This window comes from Vombatus ursinus, unplaced genomic scaffold (assembly GCF_900497805.2).
Source record: "Vombatus ursinus unplaced genomic scaffold, bare-nosed wombat genome assembly UNPS02014781.1, whole genome shotgun sequence".
Taxonomy (NCBI): domain Eukaryota; kingdom Metazoa; phylum Chordata; class Mammalia; order Diprotodontia; family Vombatidae; genus Vombatus; species Vombatus ursinus.
This window is the reverse complement of record NW_020954559.1, coordinates 16,539,166-16,563,425: the sequence shown is the minus strand read 5'-3', so window position 1 is coordinate 16,563,425 and position 24,260 is coordinate 16,539,166. Positions and strand designations below refer to the sequence as shown.

Genomic DNA, 24,260 nt, shown 5'->3' with positions numbered 1-24,260 from the left:
AATTTGTGTAGAAAAATCACTGGCAGCTGCAGGCTTGGGAGAAGGAGGAGAGGAAGGATAGGAGTTAAATTTCCACTGTCTTTTTGATGATCTAATGGGGTGACAAGTTGTCATAACTTCAATCTATTCCAACCACACTTATCAGAGTTTTTCTAACAAGTGGAAGCCATGGTCGTTGAAGTCCAGCCTGTAACTCTCAGGCTCTAGCCTCTGAACTCTCAAGGCAAAATGCCTGTAGAAGCTTCTCTCTTTCTTTCCCCAACTGCCAATTAACTGCTTCAGGGGCCTTGCTCCCCCAATCCAAAAAACACTCCTGTGCTCAGACCTCTGTGTTTCAGTTCTGGGGTCCTGGTACTTTCTCTGCTGATTGCAATCACAGAGGTTTCATTCCAACCTGTAAAATGCCAATTCCCATCATGCAGTTCACTGTGTATCAGACGTACTTGGGCTACATTCATATAAAATATATAGAGGATAAGTAGGAGGTTTTTTCGGTGAGGGCATTAACCACCCGCTGGTGGTGGCAAGGAAGAGGGAATCAGGAGAGGATTCATGTAGTGGGTGGTGCTTGAGCTGAATTTTGAAAGAAACAAGGGGTTCAGAGTGACAGGTGAAAAGAAAGAGCGTTCCAGAAATGGGAGATAGAGTACAAAGGCATGGTACATGAGAAACACCAGAAAGGCCGGTTTGGCTGGACTGTAGCATGAGTGAAATGGGAGTCATATATCATGACCTGAAAAGGTAGGTTAGAGCCAAACTGTGAACGGCCTTAAATGCCAAACAGAGAAGTTTGTATTTGACCTTAGAGGAAATAAAGAACCACTGAAATTTATGGAGCGACACGGTCAGACCTGTGCTTTGGGCAAAATGCATTTAAATTAGCCCTTTCTGGATCTGAAAAATAAAATAAAATAAACCCTAGTGATTTCAAAATGGCCCCTTTCTAAGCTTCTTAGTTTCCCATACCCTGAGCATCCACACCAAAGTCAATGCCTACTGTGTTACCCTTAACACAAAATATTATCAAATGACAGCTGTCAGAGATAAAGGTCTAATCCACATGAGGAGCTAACTAACCTTTATAGAACATGCCCTAAAAACTCAGTGTTTATTTTTTTTAACCCTTAAGTTGCTCAGAATTGTGCCTCTCTCCCTCATTGGATTTTAAGACCTGAGAGCAGAGATTATATCTGAGTACCTTGTTCTTCCTATAGGGGTCCATGACTCAAGGTTTTCCACACAAGAGATAATCTGTAAATATCATTAGACACCCTGCAAATGTGAGCTCAACAAGCTGCCAGTGAAGTCACTGGGGAGCTCTTCACTCAAATATGTTGGTCAACAGCATTGATCAGGCACCCCTTTCATTGAACTAAGCCCCAGGACTGGAAGTAGGAAAGACAAGAATTCTGTACTCAGGGCAAGTGTTCAGATACATTGGAACACGCTTCTCCAACTTCAATTTTCAGAGGATATGAAGAATGTTCTTTTTCTTTCTTCTCCACCCCTACCCCTAACTCTAAGAAATTTTTGTTGCTGTTGTTCAATTGTTTCAGCTATGTCCAACTCTTTGTGGCCCTATTTGGATTTTCTTGGTAAAGATACTGGAATGCTTTGTCATTGCCTTCTCCAGCTCATTTTATAGATGAGGAAACTGAGCCAAACAGGCTTAAGTGACTTGCCCAGGGTGACATAGCTAGTAAGCATCTCAGGTCAGATTTGAACTGAGGATGATGAGTTTTCCTGACTCCAGGACCAGCACTCTATCCATTGTACCGTCTAACTGCCCTAAGAAATATTGTATTTTAAAACAACAAATATTGCTTGATGGACATTTTTATGAATAAAATACAAACTGTCTTGTTTGGCATTTCAGTCCATTTAAAATTTGACTCTAACCTAATTTTCTAAACTTTTCCTCCACCATCCCATTGCTTTCTGTGTACTCTTCATTCCAACCAACTGGCTTACTTGCTGTTTCCTGTAAATATCTCCATCTTATGTGCCTTTATACAACCTGTTTCTTATGGATGGAACACTCTCTTTCCTCACCTCCAATGCTTGATATCCCCTAGCATTAATAGAGGCTCAGCTCAAATATTACCTTCTACATGAAACCTTTCTTGAGGCTCTTAATTGTTACTGCTTCCTAGTACCCTGCCTTTAAAAAAAAGACTGATTTGTATTTTTGCATACTTTTTTATGTTTTTATTTACTTTTCTTCACTCTTCCCACCCTAAACGAATGTAAAGTCTTTGAGGGCTGGGATTATTTTCATTTTTGTTTTTGTTAGACCATGAGTTTCTTGAGAACAAGGACTGTTTTTTACCTTTCTTCCTATCTCCAGGGCTTAGCACAGTGCCTGGAACTGAGTAGATACTTAATGAATGCTGGTTGACTTGTATCTACTCTTAGTATCTAGTGCAGTGCCTGGCACTGTAAATACTTAATAAATGCTTATTAAATTGAGTCAAATTTAGACCTATTTAGGACTTGTTTCCTAGCAGAGGGAACAATCCCTCCTAGAGTTCCTCAAACCCACTATTATACAAGAGGATCAGTCCCCTATCTTCCCTTAAAATGTAGGATTTTGGCTGATCTTGTCCTTTGAATCTCAAGATACCCTCAGACTGATATGTCTACTTGGCTGAATCCTCCCTGAGCCCTGTAAAACCCCACCATATGGAGTATTTTCTGTTCAGCTCACCCAGGGGAGTAGGAGGATGCAAGAAAAGATGGTGTCCTGAGCCTTTAATGCCATGGTACTTGACTCACTTATCTTACAAATTCCAGTCTGAGCTGGCCTCTTCAACCTCTGCCAGACAGAAAGAAATCGTTCTTACCCCTCTCTTCCAGTCATGATGCACTGTTTTGTTTCTTGGGTGGCTGAAGGACATCAAAATTGTAATGAAAATCCATATGCACTTTCAGTTTGCCAGTAGTCTGCTTCAGTTTACTCAACTATAAAATGGGGATAATAATAGCACCTACCTCTCAGGGTTGCTCTGTGAGGATCAAATGAAATACAATTATCCTTTCCACATTGTAGATGTTAGGGGCACAGCACCCTCATTATTCTGGAAAATCTGCATAAAATTTGTTGACTCCTCCCTTCGTACTAGAAAAGAGGTCTGAATGTTTTCCTTTTCTTTTGTGGGCTGTTTACAATACCTTGTAAAATTTGGGTTGATATTATACAATTTCACACATATATTTTACGCATTTCTGAGTTTCTAAACTTTTTCTGTGTGGTCTGTTGGCCTTCATGTGTTGTCTGCGGTTTCCACAAAACTTTCAAAAAATTCCCATTTGTGCCGACCCACGATATATTGAAACCTCACTGGGGAAAGCCCCAATGTGAAAAGGATAACTGTAATATTTGTATTTGACTATTATAAATACAAATATTATTTCATTTGATCTTCACACAGCAGCCCTGAGAGGTAGGTGCTATTATTATCCCCATTTTATAGTTCAGTAAACTGAGGCAGACAAAGGTTGGATGTGAGAAGCAAATATGTATAACACATGACATTAATTACTACACGTCTAGCATGTAGTAAGTGCTATAGAAACATTTATTTCTTTCCCTTCCCTTGTTCCTTGGTTCTACCTTCAGCCAGTGACAGGAGGGCATTTGCTTTGTTTATCACATATTCTCATTCTGGCTACCAGTTGCATTCCATGGCTTCATCTCATGACCTTTCCATCTGAGAACCTTCATATCAGGTCTGAGCTGCCATCCTTACTCTCTGGATGTCTCTCCCTTATGGTTCTATCTATGTTGTCCTCTCACTGCTCTGGGTCCTCTAACCCTCTAAGACTATACGTTTCAGAAAAGATGCCAACTTATATTAATGCAGGGAGTTTTCTCGTCTAAGAGTTCTTTATATGAATGAAATCACAGGTCCAGTCTCCTGTGAATCAGTCTGCAACCAGCTATGATGGATGTTATCTGATGAGACAATAGAGTAGAGATCATAGTATCTTAGATTTAGGTCTCAAAGGACCTCAGGTCACTTAATTCAACCCTACCTTAAATGAATGAATGAATTAGTCAATGAATGAATGAATAAGAAACCTAAGTGATTTGCCCAGCTGGATTCACACAACTACAACAGTATTTTAAGCCCAGGTCTTCCTGACTCCAAGTCTGTCATTCTATCCATTGGCCATGCTGTGTCTCAGATATTTTAGGGGAATATTTCCCAATATTCAATCTTAATTGAGAGCAAGTGCAAGTCCTTTTTTAGCACAATCACTGCCAACCATCTTAATGTAACTGAACTACAAAAGGAAAACATCCTAGGGTCCGTGTTTGTGTAAAAGAAGCATGGGGCTCCAGGCGCCCCCCTTCAGCCTCAGCTCCCACGTGGTCCTCTTCATCTTTTCTGAAGTGTGGAAATAGGGCTTCTGTGTATTTGTGCTAAAAGGGCAAGACCTAAAAAGGGGCTATTGCAACTTGAAAATTGGATCTTGGCAGTCTTTGAAAATCTAAGGTTTCTCTCATAAGTGTCAGTGTTTGAAATGTTAAGTCCTTTGAGACTTGGGGTTACCTTGGAGACATGAATGAAGCAGAGTTTTACTATTGCTGTAGTATTTTTTCATCCTGCCAGACACTCTGTGCTCTTAAAAAATGTATAGTTTCTTGATTCTTATAGATTACAGATGTTGTGTGGTGAATAGCACAAGATATTTTGAGCACCTTTATTAGTCCCCAGTCATCGAGGGATGTTAACTACATGGTATAGAATCAATAGGTTGCCTATAGCTCTACCTTGTTAGACCTCGTAAACTATTCAGGATCGGCACTGGCCAGAATATGGATGAGAAATCACCCATGAAGTGCCAAAGGAAGTGATGCAGATGAATAGAAATCTTCTGAGGGAATGTTTTTGTCTAGAGCTTATTCAAATCCACTGCCCGTGCTACACCTTCGGCTCAGATACCATAGCAGCCTTCTGATCACCCAGCTGTCTCCAACTTGGCAGCTTGGTATAGTAGAAGGGGACAGTGGAGGTTGACATGGGTATGCTGGATTTAGTCCTGATTCTTGTCCTATCTGTCTGATCACTCCTACTTAGTAGATCTTTGCTGGATCTTCATCTGGGTCATGCCTGTTAACTATGAGTGTCTCCCAACATTCTGTCCTAGCCATTTTCTCTTCTTCTATATTGTTTTACTTGGTAGCCTCATCAGTCTCCATGGTTTCAATTATCATCTCAATGCAAATGATATTCAGATTTATTTGTCTGGTTTCAACTTTTCTCTTAACCTCCTGTCTTGCAACTCCTACTGTTTATTAGGCATTTCAGACTGGATTCTTACAGACATCTTAAATTCTTGTGTCCAAAACTAGCTCATTATCTTTACCCCAAAACCCTCCCCCTCCAAACTTCCCTATTATTGTCAAAGGTAGGATATGGTTGACCCTCATCACCTCACGGCCTGGACTATTGCAACAATCCTAGTGGCTGGTATTTCTGCCTCAAGTCTCTTTCCCATTCCAGCTGTCAAACACTCAGCTGTCAAACTGATCTTTCTAAAGCACAAGAATGACTATGTCACCTCCTACTCAGTCAACCGTATTATCTCCAGGATCAAATATAAAATCCTCTGTTTGACTTTTAAAGCCCTCTATAACTTGCATCCTTCCTACCTTTCTGGTTTTCTTACTCCTTACCCTTACCATGTACTCTGTGATCCAGTCACTGGCCTCCTTTCTGGTCTTCAAATTAGACATTCCGTCTCCTCACTCCAGGCATTTTCACTGGCTGTCCTGCATGCCTGGAACTGAACTCTATCTAGCCTAGAATTTTCTTCTTCCTCATTTCCACCTTCTGGATTCCTTCAAATCCCATCAGAAATCCCACCTTCTGCCAGGAGCCTTTCCTGATTCCCTTTTAATTCTTTTTGTTGGTTATCTCTAATTTATCTTGTATATATCTTGTTTTCATGTTGTATCCCCCACTATATTGTGAACTTGTTGATGCAGGGACTGTCTTTTACCTTTTGTTTGTGTCTATAGCACTTAGCATAGTGCCAGGCACATAGTAGGTGCTTCAATAATATTTATTAACCGACTAACTTACTGCAAGTTCTAGCTTTTTAATTTATTACCCAATCAGAGAGGTAGGGTGGTTTAGTGTAAAGAGTACTGGCTTCAGAGTCAGAGGATTTGGATTCAAATTTTGACTATGATGCTCATTTATCTCTGTGACTTTCAAATCACTTAGCCTCAATAGGCCTCTTTTTCACATTTACAAAATGAGGGGGTTGGACTAGTTAAGTTCTGATTTCCCTGTAGTTTCTGTATTGATGATTCTTTGTGAACTTCACCTGCGAGCCAGAGCTTTGGGCATCTCTCTTATAGCCTCATCCATCTCTTCTTGTCCCCCTGTTAGAGTATCCAACTACTGGTTCTATTAGGGATGGTGGGTCCAACTGTCATCAAGACAAAAAACAATGTGGATGTCCCAACACACTAACAACTAAGAGTATGGGACATCCATGCCAGGAGAGGATCCTTCCTGCTTCTTCTCTCCCCATCACTTAGTCTAGACCATAACAAGCATAAGACTTTGGAATGAGTGGTAACAGCTGATAGGGAGCAGCACAGATAAAAGCAAAAAAGTGATAGGAGGCCTGAACTTGGAGAAAGGAGCAATGGTTGCTTGGGTATTGAGGAATGGATACATACCTATGGCTTCTCATTCCTTGTGTACTAGCCACCATACAGGCTGTACCCTTGGCATGACTAATTATGTAATTCAGATTTCTCTGTACCCTCTGTCTTCAGGTAGATAGAATATCTTTTGCTTCTTAAATTGTTTAGTGTGTGTGTATATGTGTCTGTATGCAACTAAGTGATGTAGTATGTAGAGTGTTGGGCCTGAAGTCAGAAAGACTCATTTTCCTGAGTCCAAGCCTTAGATACTTAATAGCTTTGTCACTCTGGTCAAGTCACTTAGCCCTGTTTGTCTGTTTCCTTATCTATAAAATAAGCTGGAGAAGGAAATTGAAAACCACTCCAGTGCATTTTCCAAGAAAACCCTAAATGGGATCACAAAGAGTCAGACACAACTGAAAGGACTGAACAATAACAATAACAAATCTCTCTCTCTAAATATATATATATATATATATATATACACACACACACACACACACACACACATATATATATATACATACATACCTATCAATTCATCAATCTAGCAGCTCTTGATGAGAAAAATCTCCCACAATGCAGTTAAGCAACTTCTCTGCAATTTTTATAGTTTTAAAAAGGTGCCTGGGGTACTGAAAGGGTAAGAGATGTTCCCAGAGTCACTCAGTTAAGAATTATCAAGGGCAGAGCTTGAACCTTGGGTTTTCCTAATTCTGAAGCCAGATGTCTAGCCTATCTAAATCATCCTGTCTTTCAATAGTGTTGTATATTTCATTCAAAAAAAATTCATCACTGTTTCAGCAGTTAGTTAAATGCTCTCCCTATACAATATAAGCTCAAAGTTTGTTGAGTACTTTAAGATTGATATAGATATACATATATATACATATATATGCATATATACACACATATTCATTCAATAAACATTTATTAAGCACCTACTATGCACCAGGCACTGTGCTAAGTGCTGAGGATACAAAAAGAGGCAAAAGAAAGTCCCTGCCCTCAAGGAGCTTGCAGTCTAATGGATAGTACGTGTGTGTGTGTGCATGTGTGTGTGTGTATATACACACATATATATTGCATGTGTGTATGTAGTATATGTATACATATGTATATTGTGTATAAAACATTAAACTTTGTGTATAAAACATGTATGTGTACAAAAATTCTGTGTATGAGACAGAAAGAGAAAGCAAATAAAAGAGATACTATATAAAACTTGGTCATTTTTCAATACCTTCCTCTTGTACAGTACCAGAGTTGTCATTTTCTTTAAAGAGATTACTCTAGGGTCCCCTATAATGTAATGTTTAAGGGAACTCAAAGTCTGGCAACATGAAAGGTTTTGGTTTGGTTTTGGTGAGATTTTCTCCTTTGTTCTGCTTTTTCAAAAACAATAATAAACACAGAGATTTAACTCAAGTTTGAGTAAACCAAGCCTCCAAACACACAACCTACTATCCTTTTCAAAAATACAGTTGCATTAATCGAATTGGATGCCACCCAAAGGATATTAATGGAGAAATGGCTTTCTATGCTAGTCAGGTATGTTCTCTCTTCAAAGTTGTTTGGGGGCTAGTATGCAAGTCTCAGTTGAGTGATTTTGACAGGCCTAGAGTAATGTGGTTAATTTGCTGATGTCCCCTGTTCCAGGAGTGTGTTCTTAGGATTCTCAAAGCTAAAAAGGTCCATGGCTGCACAGGACAGCTGAGCTAGGACATCAGGGAAAAAACTCTTCTGGTAGGCTGCCTGGCCTTTGATCATTCTCCTTTGGGAAAACTCATACTCTGAACTCAAGAATTCTTACTTTTTTTTCTTCTTTTGCTTCTGTTATCTAATTCCAGGACTCTTCTTCAGCTGGATCTGCTACGGTGGCTGGGCCCCGGACAAGTGCAGTTGTTGGAGAACAGGGAACATCCCCAAAGGTCCAGCTGCCCCTCAATATGTAAGCTACTGTTTTATGTGGATTCTCACCCCCACCCCCCAATCCTGTGCTTTTGTTAAGGTGTTTTAGTGATTTTTCATTATCAATATGCCTTGAAATGTAGTTCTTTCTAAGCCAGGGTTAGCTGGACGGAAAACATGAACAAGAGGCCAGGGCAAGGGTGGGAAGGAACAGGTGAGTTCAGAATTGTTTGAGGGCACATACAAATTAATGAGGTAATACCTAACTTTTATATTTTTTACTTTTAGGTTTTATAGTTTATACTAAAGTTTGCACATTACTTTACATATATGGTATTTCGTTTGGTCACAGATCTATTTCAGTATTTAAGTACAAAACAGAACGTGATAGTGAAAAGCACCCTAGAGAATTAAGGAGACCTGAATTCATAGGATCATAGATCTATCAGTCAGTAAACATTTATTAAGTGCCTACTATGTGCCAGGCACTGTGCTAAGCACTGGGGATACAACGAAGGTCAAAAGATAGCCTCTGCTCTAAAGAACTCATAATCTAATAAGGGATACAATATGAAAACAACTATGTATAGACAAGCTTATACATATGATAAATTGGAAATAATCAACAGAGGAAGGCACTAGAATTAAGAGAGATCAGGAAAGGGTTACCTTCTGGTAGAACGTGGGATTCTAAGGGACTTGAAAGAAGCCAAGGTTGTCATGATGTTAAGATAAAGAGGAAGAACATTCCAGGCATGAGGGACAGCCAGTGAAAATCTAGATTTAGAGGCAGAAGGGGACCTCAGAGACCATCTCCTGGGCTATTCAGATGGTCAATAGTCAAGATTTTTTCAGTTTGGGGTAGCCTGTCACTACCCAAATGAGGAAACTGAGGACCAGAAAGGTTGTAACTTGATCAAGGTCACACAGGTAGTGGCAGTATTTGAACTCAGCACCTCTGACTTTCTGTCTCTGCCCTGCCACTAAATGGCTATGAAAATTACTAAATTTCTCTGGTTTTCCATTTCTTCATCTGTAAAATGGTAAAACAAGGACATTAGGTTTAGATGACTCCTCCAAGGTCCCTTCCATTTCTGAGATTTCTAAGATACTAAAGGATATTTATAAGCAGATGAATCATTGCCAGGAAGTGAAGGTGGCAGAGGTGTCTGTCTCACTTAGCAAATTCTGTTCTAAATTACAGCTCTTATAAAGGCACCCATAGTTAAAAAGCACATTCTTTAAAAGGGCATGCTCTCACACTTTAGATTATCTTGCTGCCCATCTCTTTTAGAAATAACTGGGTTTTTGAATGAATGTTTAAGACAATGCATTTGCTAGACATGACTGGCAATGGCAGAAAGGAAAGTAGATCTGGAGGAGGCACTAAATGAGGTTTTCATTAGAGATATGAAGGACCCGTGTCATTACAAAACCCAGCTTGTATAAACAAAAAAAAATCTCCTAGATCATGTCCACATTTTTAAAAATTTACTAATTTCAAAAGCCTTTCTAGAAATGGCCCGATTAATTTAATCCACGTGTATAACCACATACACATCCCTTTAAGATTCATGTGGTGAAATATTTGGCTTACATTGATGGATCATCTGTTTCAATTATCTGTTACCACAACCAACAAAACCAAAAAAAAAGAGATTATTTATTCTTTGAGGTTCCCTGAGTATAGTGAGAACATAAGAGATCTGTAGGAAAAATTCCAAATTTTAGGTTAAGAATTGAGAATGAGATTCAAGCTTAGGGCTGATTGAAGAGTAGTCACATTTAATTTTGATCTCCTGGGTCAACCATCAGCAATTGTTCAGTACAGTTTAATTCACTTGACTTTAATTGTGGGTTCACAGTGTGCATGGCATAGGATTGAGATAGAGAGTAATAGGAGATGTGTTTTGCCTTCAGAGAGCTGGTTGGTTCTATTTCCCTATGTCTTTCAAACTGATAAATATCCACTACAAGTAATTAATCCCTTGAAACCTTTTCCCACATATGGGCAAGAATAACAATGACTAGGATGTGGCTAGAAGTACCCTAAAATTTGACACCCTCTTCTCCAGTCCAGATCTGGGTTGAGGAAGGATGTGAAGGGTTTTATCCCTGGTCTAGGTGTCACAATGTAAGCACCAAGAGCCCAAAACTTTAAGAGGTCATTTCTGTGCTTGGTAACTCAGTCAAAATCTCCTAGGTTATCTCCATATTTTCTGCCTTCTGGAAGTCTTTCCAGTTCCCAAGACTAAGCCAAACCAGAGCAGACTCCCCTTTCCATCTCCTCCCAGACTCTGTTTCCCTGTCCCATAGTACTGCAGACAAAAGTAGGTAGGTCTCATAAGCCATCTGAAGTCCAGAGCCACATGAAAAGGAAGCCAGTGTGGCTAACCAAAATGGCCTACTGTTTATGCACTGAGCTTTTTTTGTCCCTCATGTGCCAGATGCAATACTGGGCATTGAGGATACAAAAAGCAAAAATGAAGACAGTTCTACCTTCAAAGAGCTTCAAATTCTCCTGGGCTATTCAGACGGGCAATAATCAAGTTTTTTTTTTTTTTCAGTTTGGGATAACCCTGTCACTATCCAAGATATAAACTGCAACACAGGTTTAAAAGTCCAGTGCTCTATACCTGTGTTACTGAGCTTTGGACCCATGGCACTACAGATCCCAGTCAGATTTTTCTGCTTTTGGTTGTAGGGTCATCTGGTGAATTTCATTGTAATTTCTATAGTGGTAAAAGGAAACTCATGGGTCAAATTCTGCCCCCCAAAACAAAACATAAGTGGGAATTTTTTCCCCCAAGCTCAAGTATCTGGCCAAGGAGTTAAAAGGGAGGAAGCCTTACTTTCTGTTCAGTCCTGTATTTTGAGTTGTTCCCCTAATGCTGAATGCCTGTAGATGAGTGGTCGATAGCAATATTGACGAACGCCTCTAAAACATGACCTTTGAAATCACATCTCTATTTCATTCGTGGGGGATAAAATGATGACTTTGACCTTGGCAGCTTATCAAGTGAGAATTAGCGAGTTCTCCAACGTACTTGGATTCACTCCATAGCCCTTAGAATTTATAAGCCCTGTGTACACAAGTACTTTGTGTCTCATGGTTTTCCCTAAAATAGTGTCTAACAAAGACTAGAAATATAGCCTTTTAGGGAACAAATCAAAAAACATACTGGTAAAAAAAAAATAGTGTCTGTATATCAATCGCCAATAGCCTGATCATCAAAATGTCCCTTTGGGTTATATTTCACATCTCAAATAGAAAGAATTTTGGCCTGTTGAGTCAGGGATCCTGGTTTTGTATCCTGATCCTTTTGAGCTGTGTGACCAGGGGCAAAGTCCTTAATCTTCTCAAGCCTTAATATCTACATCCATAAAATGGAGATGATAATACTTATAATAGCTCCATCACAAGGTTGTTGGGAAGGACTCATTTTATAAGTTGTAGAAGCATTCCATGAGCTATTGTTATTATTATTTAACATCAAGGTCAATATTTGTGTAGTACGAAAGTACCTCTCTCCACATTACGCTGGTATAATTCTTGGTAGTTAATGAAGTGCCTGTACAGACATTATTTCATGTGATTCCCCATAAAGAATGTGTGAATTATGTAGAAAAAGTAATATTTACATAAGAGAATTTAGGTAACTACCCAAAGTAGTAGAGTTAGTATTGAAACTCGGGTCTCTAGACTCCAAGTGACTGTTGTTTCTACTAACCACTCTGATTAAATACAATTGACCAAATCTATGATTTCATTAGTAGAGTGAGTGAACTCCCAAGTGTTCAATTGAATAAACTCTCTCTACCAGTATAGACTAGTACATGCTCTGCAAATGACAGTTTGAGAAAGTTGCCTGGGGCCATTGAGAGGTTAAGTGACTTACCCAGGAGCACACAGCCAGTATGTGTCTATATGGGCCATTGGGTCATTGATCATATGGATCTTATTGTTATCCTGTTGCCTATGGAAATTACTTAAATTTTGTCCAGAGAGTCTCGACAAGAAGTCTACATGTCATCTTAGCAGATTCTCGGTTTTTGAATTAGGTTAGACATATCACATTTCTAGCTCAGAATATCCAAGATGAATAAATTAAATGCTAAAGATTAAAGATAGTGTAATCCAAGTCCTAATGCCCACTAGTATAAGCTTCTTTTTTCATTGGTGGAAATCAATTCCACCCTTTCCACATGCACAGGGCATTGATTTCCACCAAGGAAGAGAGAATCCCATCTTAGTGGGCTTTGGGACTTGGGACTTTGAGAGTCTGGTACATTAATTATAACTACAAGTGAATAGTCTATCAATAACTATGTGGTGGAGTAATGTCTTGACCGCATGAATTGCTATGGTACTAAACAACATATGATAGTGAAAGAATAGAATTAAAGAAAGAAACATGGATATAACCCATTGACTTATGTCAGCAGCTGATAAACTTCTTTGTGGTTTATAATGAGAAATGCTTGAGAAAGGAGAGCTAAGCCTGCTAGAGATGTCCTGTCTTCTAAAAAAAAAAAACCAAAAACAACAAACAAACTGATATGGTCCAATAGGAAGAGTATAACTGTCTCTGAAATCAGAGGACTGAAATCAAATCCCACCTCTTACATTTATTACCTATATGATCTTGGGCAAACCCCTTAATCTCTGTAGGCCTCAGTTTCCTTATCTGTAAAATGGGGTAGAGGGAGGGGGAGAGTAAATAGGTGGCCTGTGCAGTCTCTGAAGTCATCTGTGAATGTATCTTCTAGAGTGATTTCATCTCTGTCACCTGTTAACACTGCTGAAAAGCCTGTGACTACATAAGGTCCCCACTCAGAATTGCCTATTTTTCACCATACAGTGAGATTGAGCTAGTCACAAATATATATGGAATAATGACCAGTATCAGGACACCCCTGTCGCTATTGTCAAGTGCGCTAAAGCTGAGATGATGGCAAAAAAAAAAAAAAGGAAGAAAAGAAGCAGGCTACACTGGAAAGAACACTGGATTTGGAGCCAGGGTCCCAGCGTCCAAACCTGTGCTCCGCCACTTCCTCTATGACCTAGAGCGACTTACTTAAGTGAAGCTCTGGGCTTCAGTTTTCTCAGCTGAAAAAGAAGGGGATTGTATCAGATAGCTTGTAAGGTCCCCATCCAGCTCTAAGTACATAATGCTATCAAGATAAAAAAATATTTTGAGAATTCATGCAATTTCAAGCAATTCAATTTCAAGCAAATCCCTTCTGTTCCCTTCCACGCTTAAAAAAAAAAGTAGGTTACCCTCATAAGCAACTTAGTACAATGTGCCCAGATGCCCTCTGAGCCAGCCTGACCCTTACTCTCCTAAAGAGAGAAGTAGAATCCTTTGAAGGAACCTCTTTGGAGAATGAGAAAGACTATTACTTAAAGAGACAGAAAAGAATATTATTATCGCACAGCAGAAAAATGGTATGAAATTAATGAAGACTCTAAAAAATTGAACTAATTTTTAAAAAATAAAAATATTCTTTTAAACTTTTAAGTAAAAATAAATAAAATTAAATTTTTTAAATAAAAATTTTAAAGATAAAAAATTTTAAAATGAAGGTGGATAATTAGCAAATGATGAAGACTTTGTTCTAATTAGTAGCAAATAACACAGATGAGTGACTGTTGTACTTAAAAAAAATGTCAGCTGACTCTAAGTGCAGAAGGTATAGGGCATATTCTCATGAAAGCACTAAAGCAAATAGGGAAGCATGCTTATTGAACCAAATACTAATATTTTAAAAGGAATATTATGGAGACCCGAGGGAAGCACCAGGGATGCTTAGGGGATCATCAAAACGAATCAGAAATAAACTCATCACAATCTGTCTCAGAATGATTGGGCAAGGGATCCCAGAAGTTGGAACAGACAGGAGAAGTAGTAAAGGTACCTATTGTCTAACGGGCAGTGTGGTATAGAGGACAGAGGGCTGACCTTAGAGTCACGAAGGCCTGAGTTCAAGTCTTGCCTCTGACACATACCTACTGTGTGACCTAGAGCAAGTCATCAACCTCTCAGTGCACCAGATAGCTCGCTAAAGGGATAAAGAAAGTACCAATTGACCTGCATTAGTGGAGGAGTTTTCTGTGTAGGTGTTCCCTATACACCAACCAGACTAAAAACAAACAAAAATCTTGACTATCCTGTGTTGGAATTGGCCAATGCCTTCCCCCCGTGTTCAGTAGCCCATCCTCTTCGTCATGTGAACACTCAGCTTTGGACTTCTTCCTATGAGTTTGAGCTTATACTACTCAAGCAGGTAAGTTTTTGGTTGTTATCATTTCATGCAGAAATGAATATATATTTGTGTGTGTGTGTGCGCCTATGGAATATAAGAGACCTTGGGGCGGAGAAAAGGGCAAGGGAATTGATCCCTTTTGTGTTTATGAATTTAGTTCTTCTTATTCTGAGATCAAGGCAGTAGTAATGGTGCAGCAGATAGAGTGTAGGCCCTAAAGTCAGGAGGACCCAAATTCAAATCCGGCCTCAGACACTTACTAGCTGTGTGACTTCAGACAAGTCACCTAACCCTGTTTGCCTCACTTCCTCATCTGTAAAATGAGCTGGAGAAGGAAATGGCAAACCACTCCAGCATCTTTGCCAAGAAAGCCCTGTGGACAGATGTCCATGGGATCACAAAGAGACAGACACAACTAAAAAATAACTGAACAACAACAATCCTGAGATCTGCCAGGTATAAGCAGCATAATAGCAGAAAGGAAAAAAAATGTAAGCTTTGCATTGCAAACAAAGGCAGAGAACTGTGCAAGTCTGCTATCCACAAATATCCCTTCCTTTCACAAGGGTTCTTTGCCAGCACGATTAACATTCTCCTCTACCCTACAAGACCCGGAGCTGTCCTTGCAAAGATCCCACTCCCCGGTTCAGTCAGCCACTGGCTCAATGAGCTTTCATTTCTTAGCACCACGGAATTCTGTCCAATTTTGCCAGGAAATTATTTGTCCAAAAAGCTAACACTCCTGGCAGAGTTTAAACCAAACAGAAAGATTGGAGCAGCCCTGAAATTAAAAGTGCCCCTGTTAGTGACTCTTCTGTGGGACTCCAGAATGAGCTGGGGTTGAAGAGAATGGGCCCCAGGGAGAAAGAAAATGCGTGGGGACATTGGGTTGAAAGGAAGGCTGATCCATTCCTTGTGATATAAATCACTTTTCAAGTGTGGTCCATCTGGTGCCTTTTTTTTTTTTCTGAGTCACTTTGAAAGAAAAACAGACCCAGAATGACATATTCATCCACACTAGGCCAGTGTCTTACTCCACTATTAGTCACATGCATGACATGCAGATACTATGCATAGAGAAGTGTCATGTGAGGAAAAGAAATGATCCGGCAAATCCATCTGCTTTTTGTTTCTCCTCTGAGGAGCTCAAAGAAAAGAAGTCATGAGGGGGAGAGATTTTTCAAGGTGAAGTCACACTTATTGACTTTCTGGTTCCCCCAGCAACGTACACCTAGACGCTGAACTTGAAATATTTAAACTAGGGGACGAATTACTCACTGGATAGTCACTGAGCAAATGTAAAATAAAAAAGAAAATATCAAGCACATGAGGACCATGTTAAACAATCAGTGACACTTACTCTTCTCTCCGAAATCATCCCCACTGAGAGATGAACTCAAAGGACTTGAAAGAATGCAATGGCTCCCCTCCAACTAACCTTCCACATAACCGCTATAAATGCCACTCCTAGTGAGAACAAGGTACCACTTTCTGAGCTGTGTCCAGGGAAGTTTCATTGCTTTGTTTAACTTCCTCTAGGTACGTTACTACATTTGTCTTCTATTTTATGAAGTCCCATCAGACACTTTGGCTGTGCTAGCTTCTTCCTGTTCCCGTGGATGATGGAGCTACCTGCCAGTGGTAGGAGGGCTATAGGGATATAATAATCACGTAAGGTCCAAAGCTTCAAATGGGGACTGAAAGAAGTAGGATTCAGATAACTGATGGCTGACCACAGTACTTGAAGTAGATTAGAATTATTACTGGTAATGCAGGACAGTCTGGGGTCCTAGCATGATAGATTTAGAAGCAGAAGGGATGGTAAAGGCCGTCTAGGCTAATCCTCCTCATTTTAAGGCTCAAACTGAGGCTCAGAGACAGTAACTTGGTCGAGGCTATATCAGTAGCATGTTACAAAGCTGGAATTTATTCCTAGATCCTCTGACATCAGAGCCAGTATTCTTTCCACTTTACCATTACACTTTTCGCTAGTTTTAGTATCAACAAGGAAGTGTTTGTGCTGTGTGTTCCATTAAATTTAATGGAGCATTTCCCAAACTAACATGGTGGCAAAACACCATTGGACTTAAAGTATGTTCACGGAACCAATAAATACTGCTCTAGAGTTTGTGAGGATATGAGACAAAGGAGAGTTGGGGAAATTTTAGAGCAAAATAAAGGATATCAACACTTTTTTCATACTGAAAAATAAATGATATATTTGATGACTTTATGATTTCATATTTTAGAATGAGAAGGTAAGTAGTAACACCAGTAGTAGTATTCCCACTTTATAGATGAAGAAACTGAGATTTAGAGAGATTTCAGTGACTTGCACATAGTGATATAGCTGGTAAGTGACAGAGTCAGACATTCATAAATATGTAGACTGAGTTAGAAGCAAGAGTGTGCTGGAGCCAGCTCAGACCAGCTTATTAGAGCCAATTATTAAGTTTTCAGTATGAAAGTTTACACCTTAAAAATTGGCACAGACTAAAATCAGGGCTTGGTTTTTTTTTTAATCATTCTCTGTACTTAAGAAAATGATAGAGAAAATGTTCGTAAATGCAGATTAAAATTAAAAGTGGGCAAGTGTTTTCAGAGAACCGGCTTTTAAACACTTACCAGCACACTACTTGTTAGAAGGGACCATTAAGGATAACTAGCCCAATCCCTTCATTATACAAAGGAAGAAACTAAAGGCCCTAAATGTAAATGACTTGCTCAAAGTCACACAGATAGCGAACGACAGAGTTAGCATGCTTTCTCTGTCTTCGTTCAAGCTGGTTGATACCAATGTCAAAATCAATAGCTCCAAGGACAAATCCCTGCATCATGCACCTACAAACTTCCAGACTAACATAGATCAGGGGATCTTCACCTGGAATCCATGAATCTGTTTTTTAATTATTTTGATAACTGTATTTCAATATAATTGGTTCCCTATGTAATCCTATTTTATTCGTTTAAAAACATTATTTTGAGAAGGGGTCCATAGACTTTATCAAATTTCCAGTGGGGTCTATGACATAGAAAAAGATTAAGAACTCCTGATAGATGCATCAATTAAAACATTTTTGATGTAATCGTTCAATAAGCTCTGTACTCACCTGACTATATAAAAAGCCAGTTCACATTTCTTTATCATGTTTACCAGGATATCATGAGATCTTTTTGAATTCACTTAACTGACTAGTCTAATGATCTCATCAAAAATGAAAATTAAGTTAGTCTGGCACATCTTTGTCATAGTGAGCCTAGGCTTGTTCCTACAGTAGTTATCACTGTTTCTCTTTCTAAAAAATTACAAACCAGCCATTTAATAATGGGTTCCATAATATCTGTATGTCATTCTCACTGATCACAGTTTTCATAAGCTGCCATTTTCCAAATTTTGAAAATTAATCTATACTTACATGTTGTCAGTCTTCATTGACTACCTCAATTTCCATTATTTCCATTTCCATTGTACTTTTAACCACCCACAAAAATGCCTTACTGCATTTTTATGACTAGGTCAGTTAAGACTGGCTAACCTTGCTGTGACCCCAACCATTCCCTTTCTAAAATCCTCAACTCTTAAATTCCCTTCTCTGAGCACAATTTCTGTCCTTCCATCTGGACCTCTCCACTCCTCCTGAACCTAAACTTCATGCTCATCATGAACTCTAGTGTCTTCATCTTGTTATATCCCAACCCTCTCTTCGATCATGGCAGTTGGGAGTAGGAGTAACAGATGAAGTCTGAATTTATTTAAGTGCTTTATTGTATCTACATAAAAAAGCTATGGAACAGCACTGGCCCTGGAATCAGGAGGACCTGAATTCAAATCTGGCCTTAGACGCTTGACATTAGCTATGTGACTCTGGGCAAGTCACTTAACCCCAATTGCCTCACAAAAAAAAAAAAAAGCTATGGAAATAAGCTTGGTGCACGTGCATATCTTGCATTCACCTCCCCTCTGGAGTACCTCATATTCAGCAATCCCTATCCCATTCTCCCCCCAATTCCATTATGTTTATAGATATCACCGTTGTCTTGCCTGCTCCCGAATATCACTCTTGTGCCAGCCCCAGATGCCTTAGCTATCATTTCTCTTGTTATAATATCATTGGTATGTCTTAGTATAATCCTAGATATACTTTGTCCAACTAGGGTCAATCAAAAAGCACTTATTAAGCACTTATCATTGCCAGGAACTGTGCTAAACATCTGGGGAAGGTAAAAAAAAACAGTCACTGCTCTCAAGGAGCTTACAAAGAGACAGCATAAATAATTAGATAAGAGATGTCTATAGAGTATATGAGGGTTAACTGAAATGAGAAGGTATTAGCCACGGGGGGAACCAGGAAAGGCCTCTTGAAGAAGGTGATATTCAAGCTAAGTCTTGGAGGAAGCAAGGAGATCAAAGGGAAGGAGCAGAGCATTCCAGGCATGAGGGACAGCCAATGCAAAGGGATGGAGATAGGAGACAGTGTTGTGTTCAAGGACCCACAAAGTATCTGTATCTTCATCACAGAATGTATAAAGGGGGTGTAAGATATAAGAAGGCTGGAAAGTTAGCAAGGGGCCTGGTTGTGAAGAGTTTTAAATGCCAAACAGAGGAATTTATACTTGATCCTGGTGATCATAGGAAGCCTCTGGAGCCCCTTGAGCAGGGGGCTAAGATGGTCAGACCTGCTACTTTAGAAAAATGATCTTGGCAGCTGGGTGGAAGAAGAATTGGAGTGGAGAGAGTTGAGTCAGGGATTATAGTTAGAAGATTATTGCAGTATACTAGGCAAGAGGTGATGAGTGGCTAAAGAAGGGAAGAGAACTCACAAATTTTGCGAAGGTAGAAAAGACAAGATTTGCTGATGGATTATGTATATGGAATGAATGAGATTGAAGAGTTAAGGATGCCACTGAAGTGAAAGGCCTGAGTGACTGAAGACGATGGTGACTTCCTAACTGATGGGGAGTGGAGTGAGTGATTTAGAGTGGAGGGGAATTAAAGGGAAAGAGAATGAGTTCTGTTAAAGACATGCTGCATTTAAGTTGACTATGTGGTTCTTCCTTTTTCCTGAATGTATAGCAGTTCTTTTGTATGCTTTTATATTGGTGACTCAGTTCATGACCTAGTTATCTTGATTTCATCTCTACTGATTCTACATTGGCAAATTCTGCATCTCAGCAATGAGAATGAAGGATCCTCATTTTCTCCTTTTCATCTTGTCTTCCCATACCCTTGAGATAGCATGCTTACAATAATAAATTTTTAATATAAAGTCAGTAGGGGCAGCTATATGGTGCTTTAGTTAGAGCAGCAAGCCTGAAGTCAGGAAGATTCACCTTCCTGAGTTCAAATCTAGCCCCCAAAACTTACTAGCCATATGATCCTATGCAAGTCACTTCACCCTGATTGCCTCAGTTTCCTCATCTGTAAAATGAACAGTAGAAGGAAATGGCAAACCGCTCCAGTATCTTTGCCAAGAAAACCCCAAATGGGGTCACTAAGAGTCAGATGCGACCAAAACAACTGAACAACTGAACAATAAAGCCAATACAGTTATTGTCAATATTGAGGGCTTTGAAAATTTTACATCTTGGAAGATTAAAATAGACCAACCTTTGCGGCTTATACCAATTTTATCCTTTGGCTAATCATACGAGAATATTTCCTGTTCTGCCAAACTCTCGGCATTGAGAGTTAAAAGTTATTTAAAGTTAGTCATTTCAGTCATGCAATGCCTTCCGTGCTTGAATTCCTCATCCCTTTGTCCTTAGATAGTTCCTGCCATGATAATCCCCATGCCTGAGTTGCTTCTGCCATCCACTTTCTCTTTTCCTACTCCCAAGACATGAAATACACTGTTGGAGGAAATGATGAAGCCCCATTGACTAGGTCTACTATAGATTCATTCTGTCTAAGCTCAGCTAGGCATTCACTGACACCTAGCAATTCTTCTATTCTTCTGTGATTTATTCCCTATCATATTCCCCACAGCAGCTGTTCCAAATATTATCTGTCCTCAAATCCTCAACTCCGCCCCCATGCCTTACTCAGCAGATGGCCTGGCCTCCTATTTTGTTGAGAAGGTTGAGTTCATCAATCAGGAGCTTCCATAAAACCTCAAAGCCTCTCCATCTTCCCCCATTCTCTCCTTCCCTCCAGTCTCGGAGAATGAGGTATTCTCCCTGCCAAAGTCAATCACTTCATATGGGCCCTGGGTCTTATGCTCCCAAGCTCTTGGTCTTTCGGTCATCTGTCTCTCTTATCTTCATTTTTTCCCCTCTTTTATGAACATGGTCAAGTCTCTGTGGTCCTGAAAATACCTCCATGGATTATGTTACCCACCACTCTCCCCTGCCCTCACTCAGACTATGTTCTTTCTTTGACTTCACATACCAACCTGGGCCGCCACCTTAAAACAGAAGTTCTGGGGGACCCATCCAATCAGAGGGAGAGGCCAAAAGAGCAGTAGAGTGTTTCCAATTTGTGAAGTCCAGGGATGGAATAAGCTTCCAATGTGAAGAAGACTTTGGGCATTATAGGAAAAAAAAAAACAATAGTACTACAGCCTGGAAATGATAGATCTTGTTTGAACTGCATATATCTTATTTGAACATAGTCATTTGCATGTTGTCTCCCCCATTAGGATGTGATCTCCTTGAGATCACATGTGTTTGTCTTTCTTTATATCCCCATCACCTTAGGAAAATGCCTAGTACAAAGTAGGTATTTAATAAATGCTTGTTGACTAAGTGGTTTTCTTCCAAAATGTCTAAACACTCTTCTCTTTTGTTGGTTTATCTTCCCCCTCCTACTTTCAAGGGGTGAATGGCCCCTAAGGCTCGGACCTCTGCCCCTTCTCTTCTTTCTCAGTGCTCTGGTCTTGGTAAATTTCATATATTCCCATGATTTGTCCCATCCTGAAGCAGATGATTTCAAATGGATATATTCAATTCAACAAGCATTTATTAAATGCCTACTCTATGCCAGTCATTGTGCTAAGCACAAGAGATACAAGGATGAAAATGAAACAAGAAGCTTACATTATACTGGGAGGGAAGAACATGGGCAAAAAAAATGAATACAAAATATTACCATGTAGAAGAAACCCTAAAAACTGAGGGAATCCATGAAAGTACCTTGTAGAAGGTGGTTCCAAGAGGCAGAGATAAGTAGGAAGAATATTGTAGAAGAAGAAGCCATTTTGGTCTGAAGACAGTATTCATGAACAGGAATCAAGAATAATTCACCTGAAAAGATAAATTGGAGTCAAATTGTGAAGTGCCTTAAATGCCAGAGGGGATTCTATTTTATCCTAGAGACAATAGGGAGTCTCTAAAGCTTCTTGAGAAAGGAAATGCCATGATCAGTGCTTTAAGAATATCAATTTGGCAGCTGTGTTGAACACAGATTGGAGAAGGGAGAAGCTGTATACAAGGAAAACAGTTAGGAAACCTTTGTGATAGATGAGAGGTGTTGAGGGACTGAATGAGGTTGGTTGTGGTGTGAGTGGGGAAAAGGGGATGGATGCAAGAGATGCTATGAAAATAAAATCAACAAAATTTGGCAATTGATTGGTTATGGATTTCTCCCACCTTTCTGAAATTGTTGTTGTGATGGTGAGTGTAAGGTGTCAGGAGTGACTCCTAGGTTTTTGACCTTGGATAACTGGAGGTATGATGGTGCCCTGAGCAGAAATAAGGAAGTAAGGAGGAGGGGTGGGTTTAGGGGAATAAATAAGGAGTTTTAGTTTGGACATGTTGAGTTTTGAGATGCCTATGAAGCATCAAGATGGAGGTGTACAGTAGAAAGTTAGAGATGCAGGACTGAAGCTCAGTAGAGAAATGGGGGCTGGATATGTATTTTTGGTAGTTATCTACACAGAGATGATCACTGAACCTATAATAACTAATGAAATCATAAAGAGATTGTAAGGAGAAGTTCTAAAACCTTAGGGTGCATCCATGCATAGGGAATACAATATGTATGATACTCCTTCAGAAGAAACTCACGGGCAATTAAGTCCAGAGAAAACCAGGAGAAAGCATTGTCTTGAGAAAAACAGGAGTGAAAGGGCATAATTAACAGTACCAATTACTGCAGAGAGATAAGAAGGATGATGACTGAAAGAAACCCATTGTATTTAATAATAAATATATTTAGCAATATTTTGCATTTGCAGATAAGTGGTGGGGATAGAAACCATATTGCAAGGTGTTGAAAAGTAAGTGGGAGGTGAGAAAGTGGAGGCAATGAAAGTAGGCAGCTTTTGCTAAGACTGGCTGTGAGATGGTGATAAGATATGGAGGATATCTTGAGAGGAATGGTAAGGTCACATGGAAGCTTTTGAAGGCTGAGGGAGATCTGGGCACATTTATAGGTATCAAGGGAAGAACCACTGGATATGGAGAGGTTGAAAATTAAAGGATGGAGAGGAGATGATTGAAGGGGGGAAAGCTTCTTGATTAAAACAGAGAGAATCAGATCAACGGCAGAATCTGGGGGCTGGCATTGGCAAGTACATTTCCTTGTAAGATCCTACTGCAAAAGTAGAGAGAAAAAAGAATGTTGAAGAGATCTGAAATGTAGAATTTGGGAGAAGAGGAAAATTTAGAATGGATAGTCTTAGTTATCTTTTAGAAGAATACAAAAGGGAAATCCTCTGCTGAGAGGTAGAGAAGAGGGATGGTGCACCAGGGACTACATAGCAATATCAGTCTATTATCATATCCTAAATTGAAAAGTTGCAAAAGAAAACATAGTAATCTAGTTATATCGTTGGATCTTAGTGCCATTAGGTATCTCATGAGAATCACACAAATTGGGCAGAGGATATGTTACAGAACTTTTGTCTGTTCATTGCTAATTTTGTTATTTCTTCTAAAATAGAATGTGTTTGTATGTATATTTTAAACAGAAGAAGAAATTTAAATTACTAACAAATTTTTTATGAAGAAAAAGATGCTTTAGCCTCAGCATGGCTCAGTTGGAAAGAGTTCTGGCTTTGGAGTCAGAGGTCCTGGGTTCAAATCTCACTTTTGAGAATTATTATTTTTGTGACCTTGGACAAATCACTTAGTCTCCCTTGGATCCCTTATCTATACAATGAAGGGGTTGGACTAGATGGCTTCTGTAGTCCCTTTTAATTCTAGATCTGTTTTCCTATGAATATCAAGAATCTACATTTTCATTTATTAAATGAAATGGGGTTTGCCATTTCCTTCCCCAGCTCACTTTACAGATGAGGAAACTGAGGCAAACAGATTCAAGTGACTTGCTCAGGGTCACACAGCCAGATTTGAGGAAGATTTGAACTGAGGTCAGATTTGAACTCAGGAAGATGAGTCTTCCTGACTTTAGGCCCCCACACTCTGTGCACTATTGCGCTACCTAGCTACCCTGAAGGCAATGGCACAGTGAGAT

General features: G+C 39.5%; 1 protein-coding gene across 1 annotated transcript in view; it reads left to right on the top strand.

Moving 5' to 3' along the window:
- Positions 1-24,260, top strand: part of LOC114046160 (E3 ubiquitin-protein ligase SH3RF3-like) — a 521,065-nt gene that overhangs the window by 397,568 nt on the left and 99,237 nt on the right. Inside the window, exon 4 of the mRNA XM_027866409.1 lies at positions 8,518-8,618. Within this exon, the coding sequence (XP_027722210.1) occupies positions 8,518-8,618 (101 nt within the window). The remainder of the gene's footprint in view (positions 1-8,517; positions 8,619-24,260) is intronic.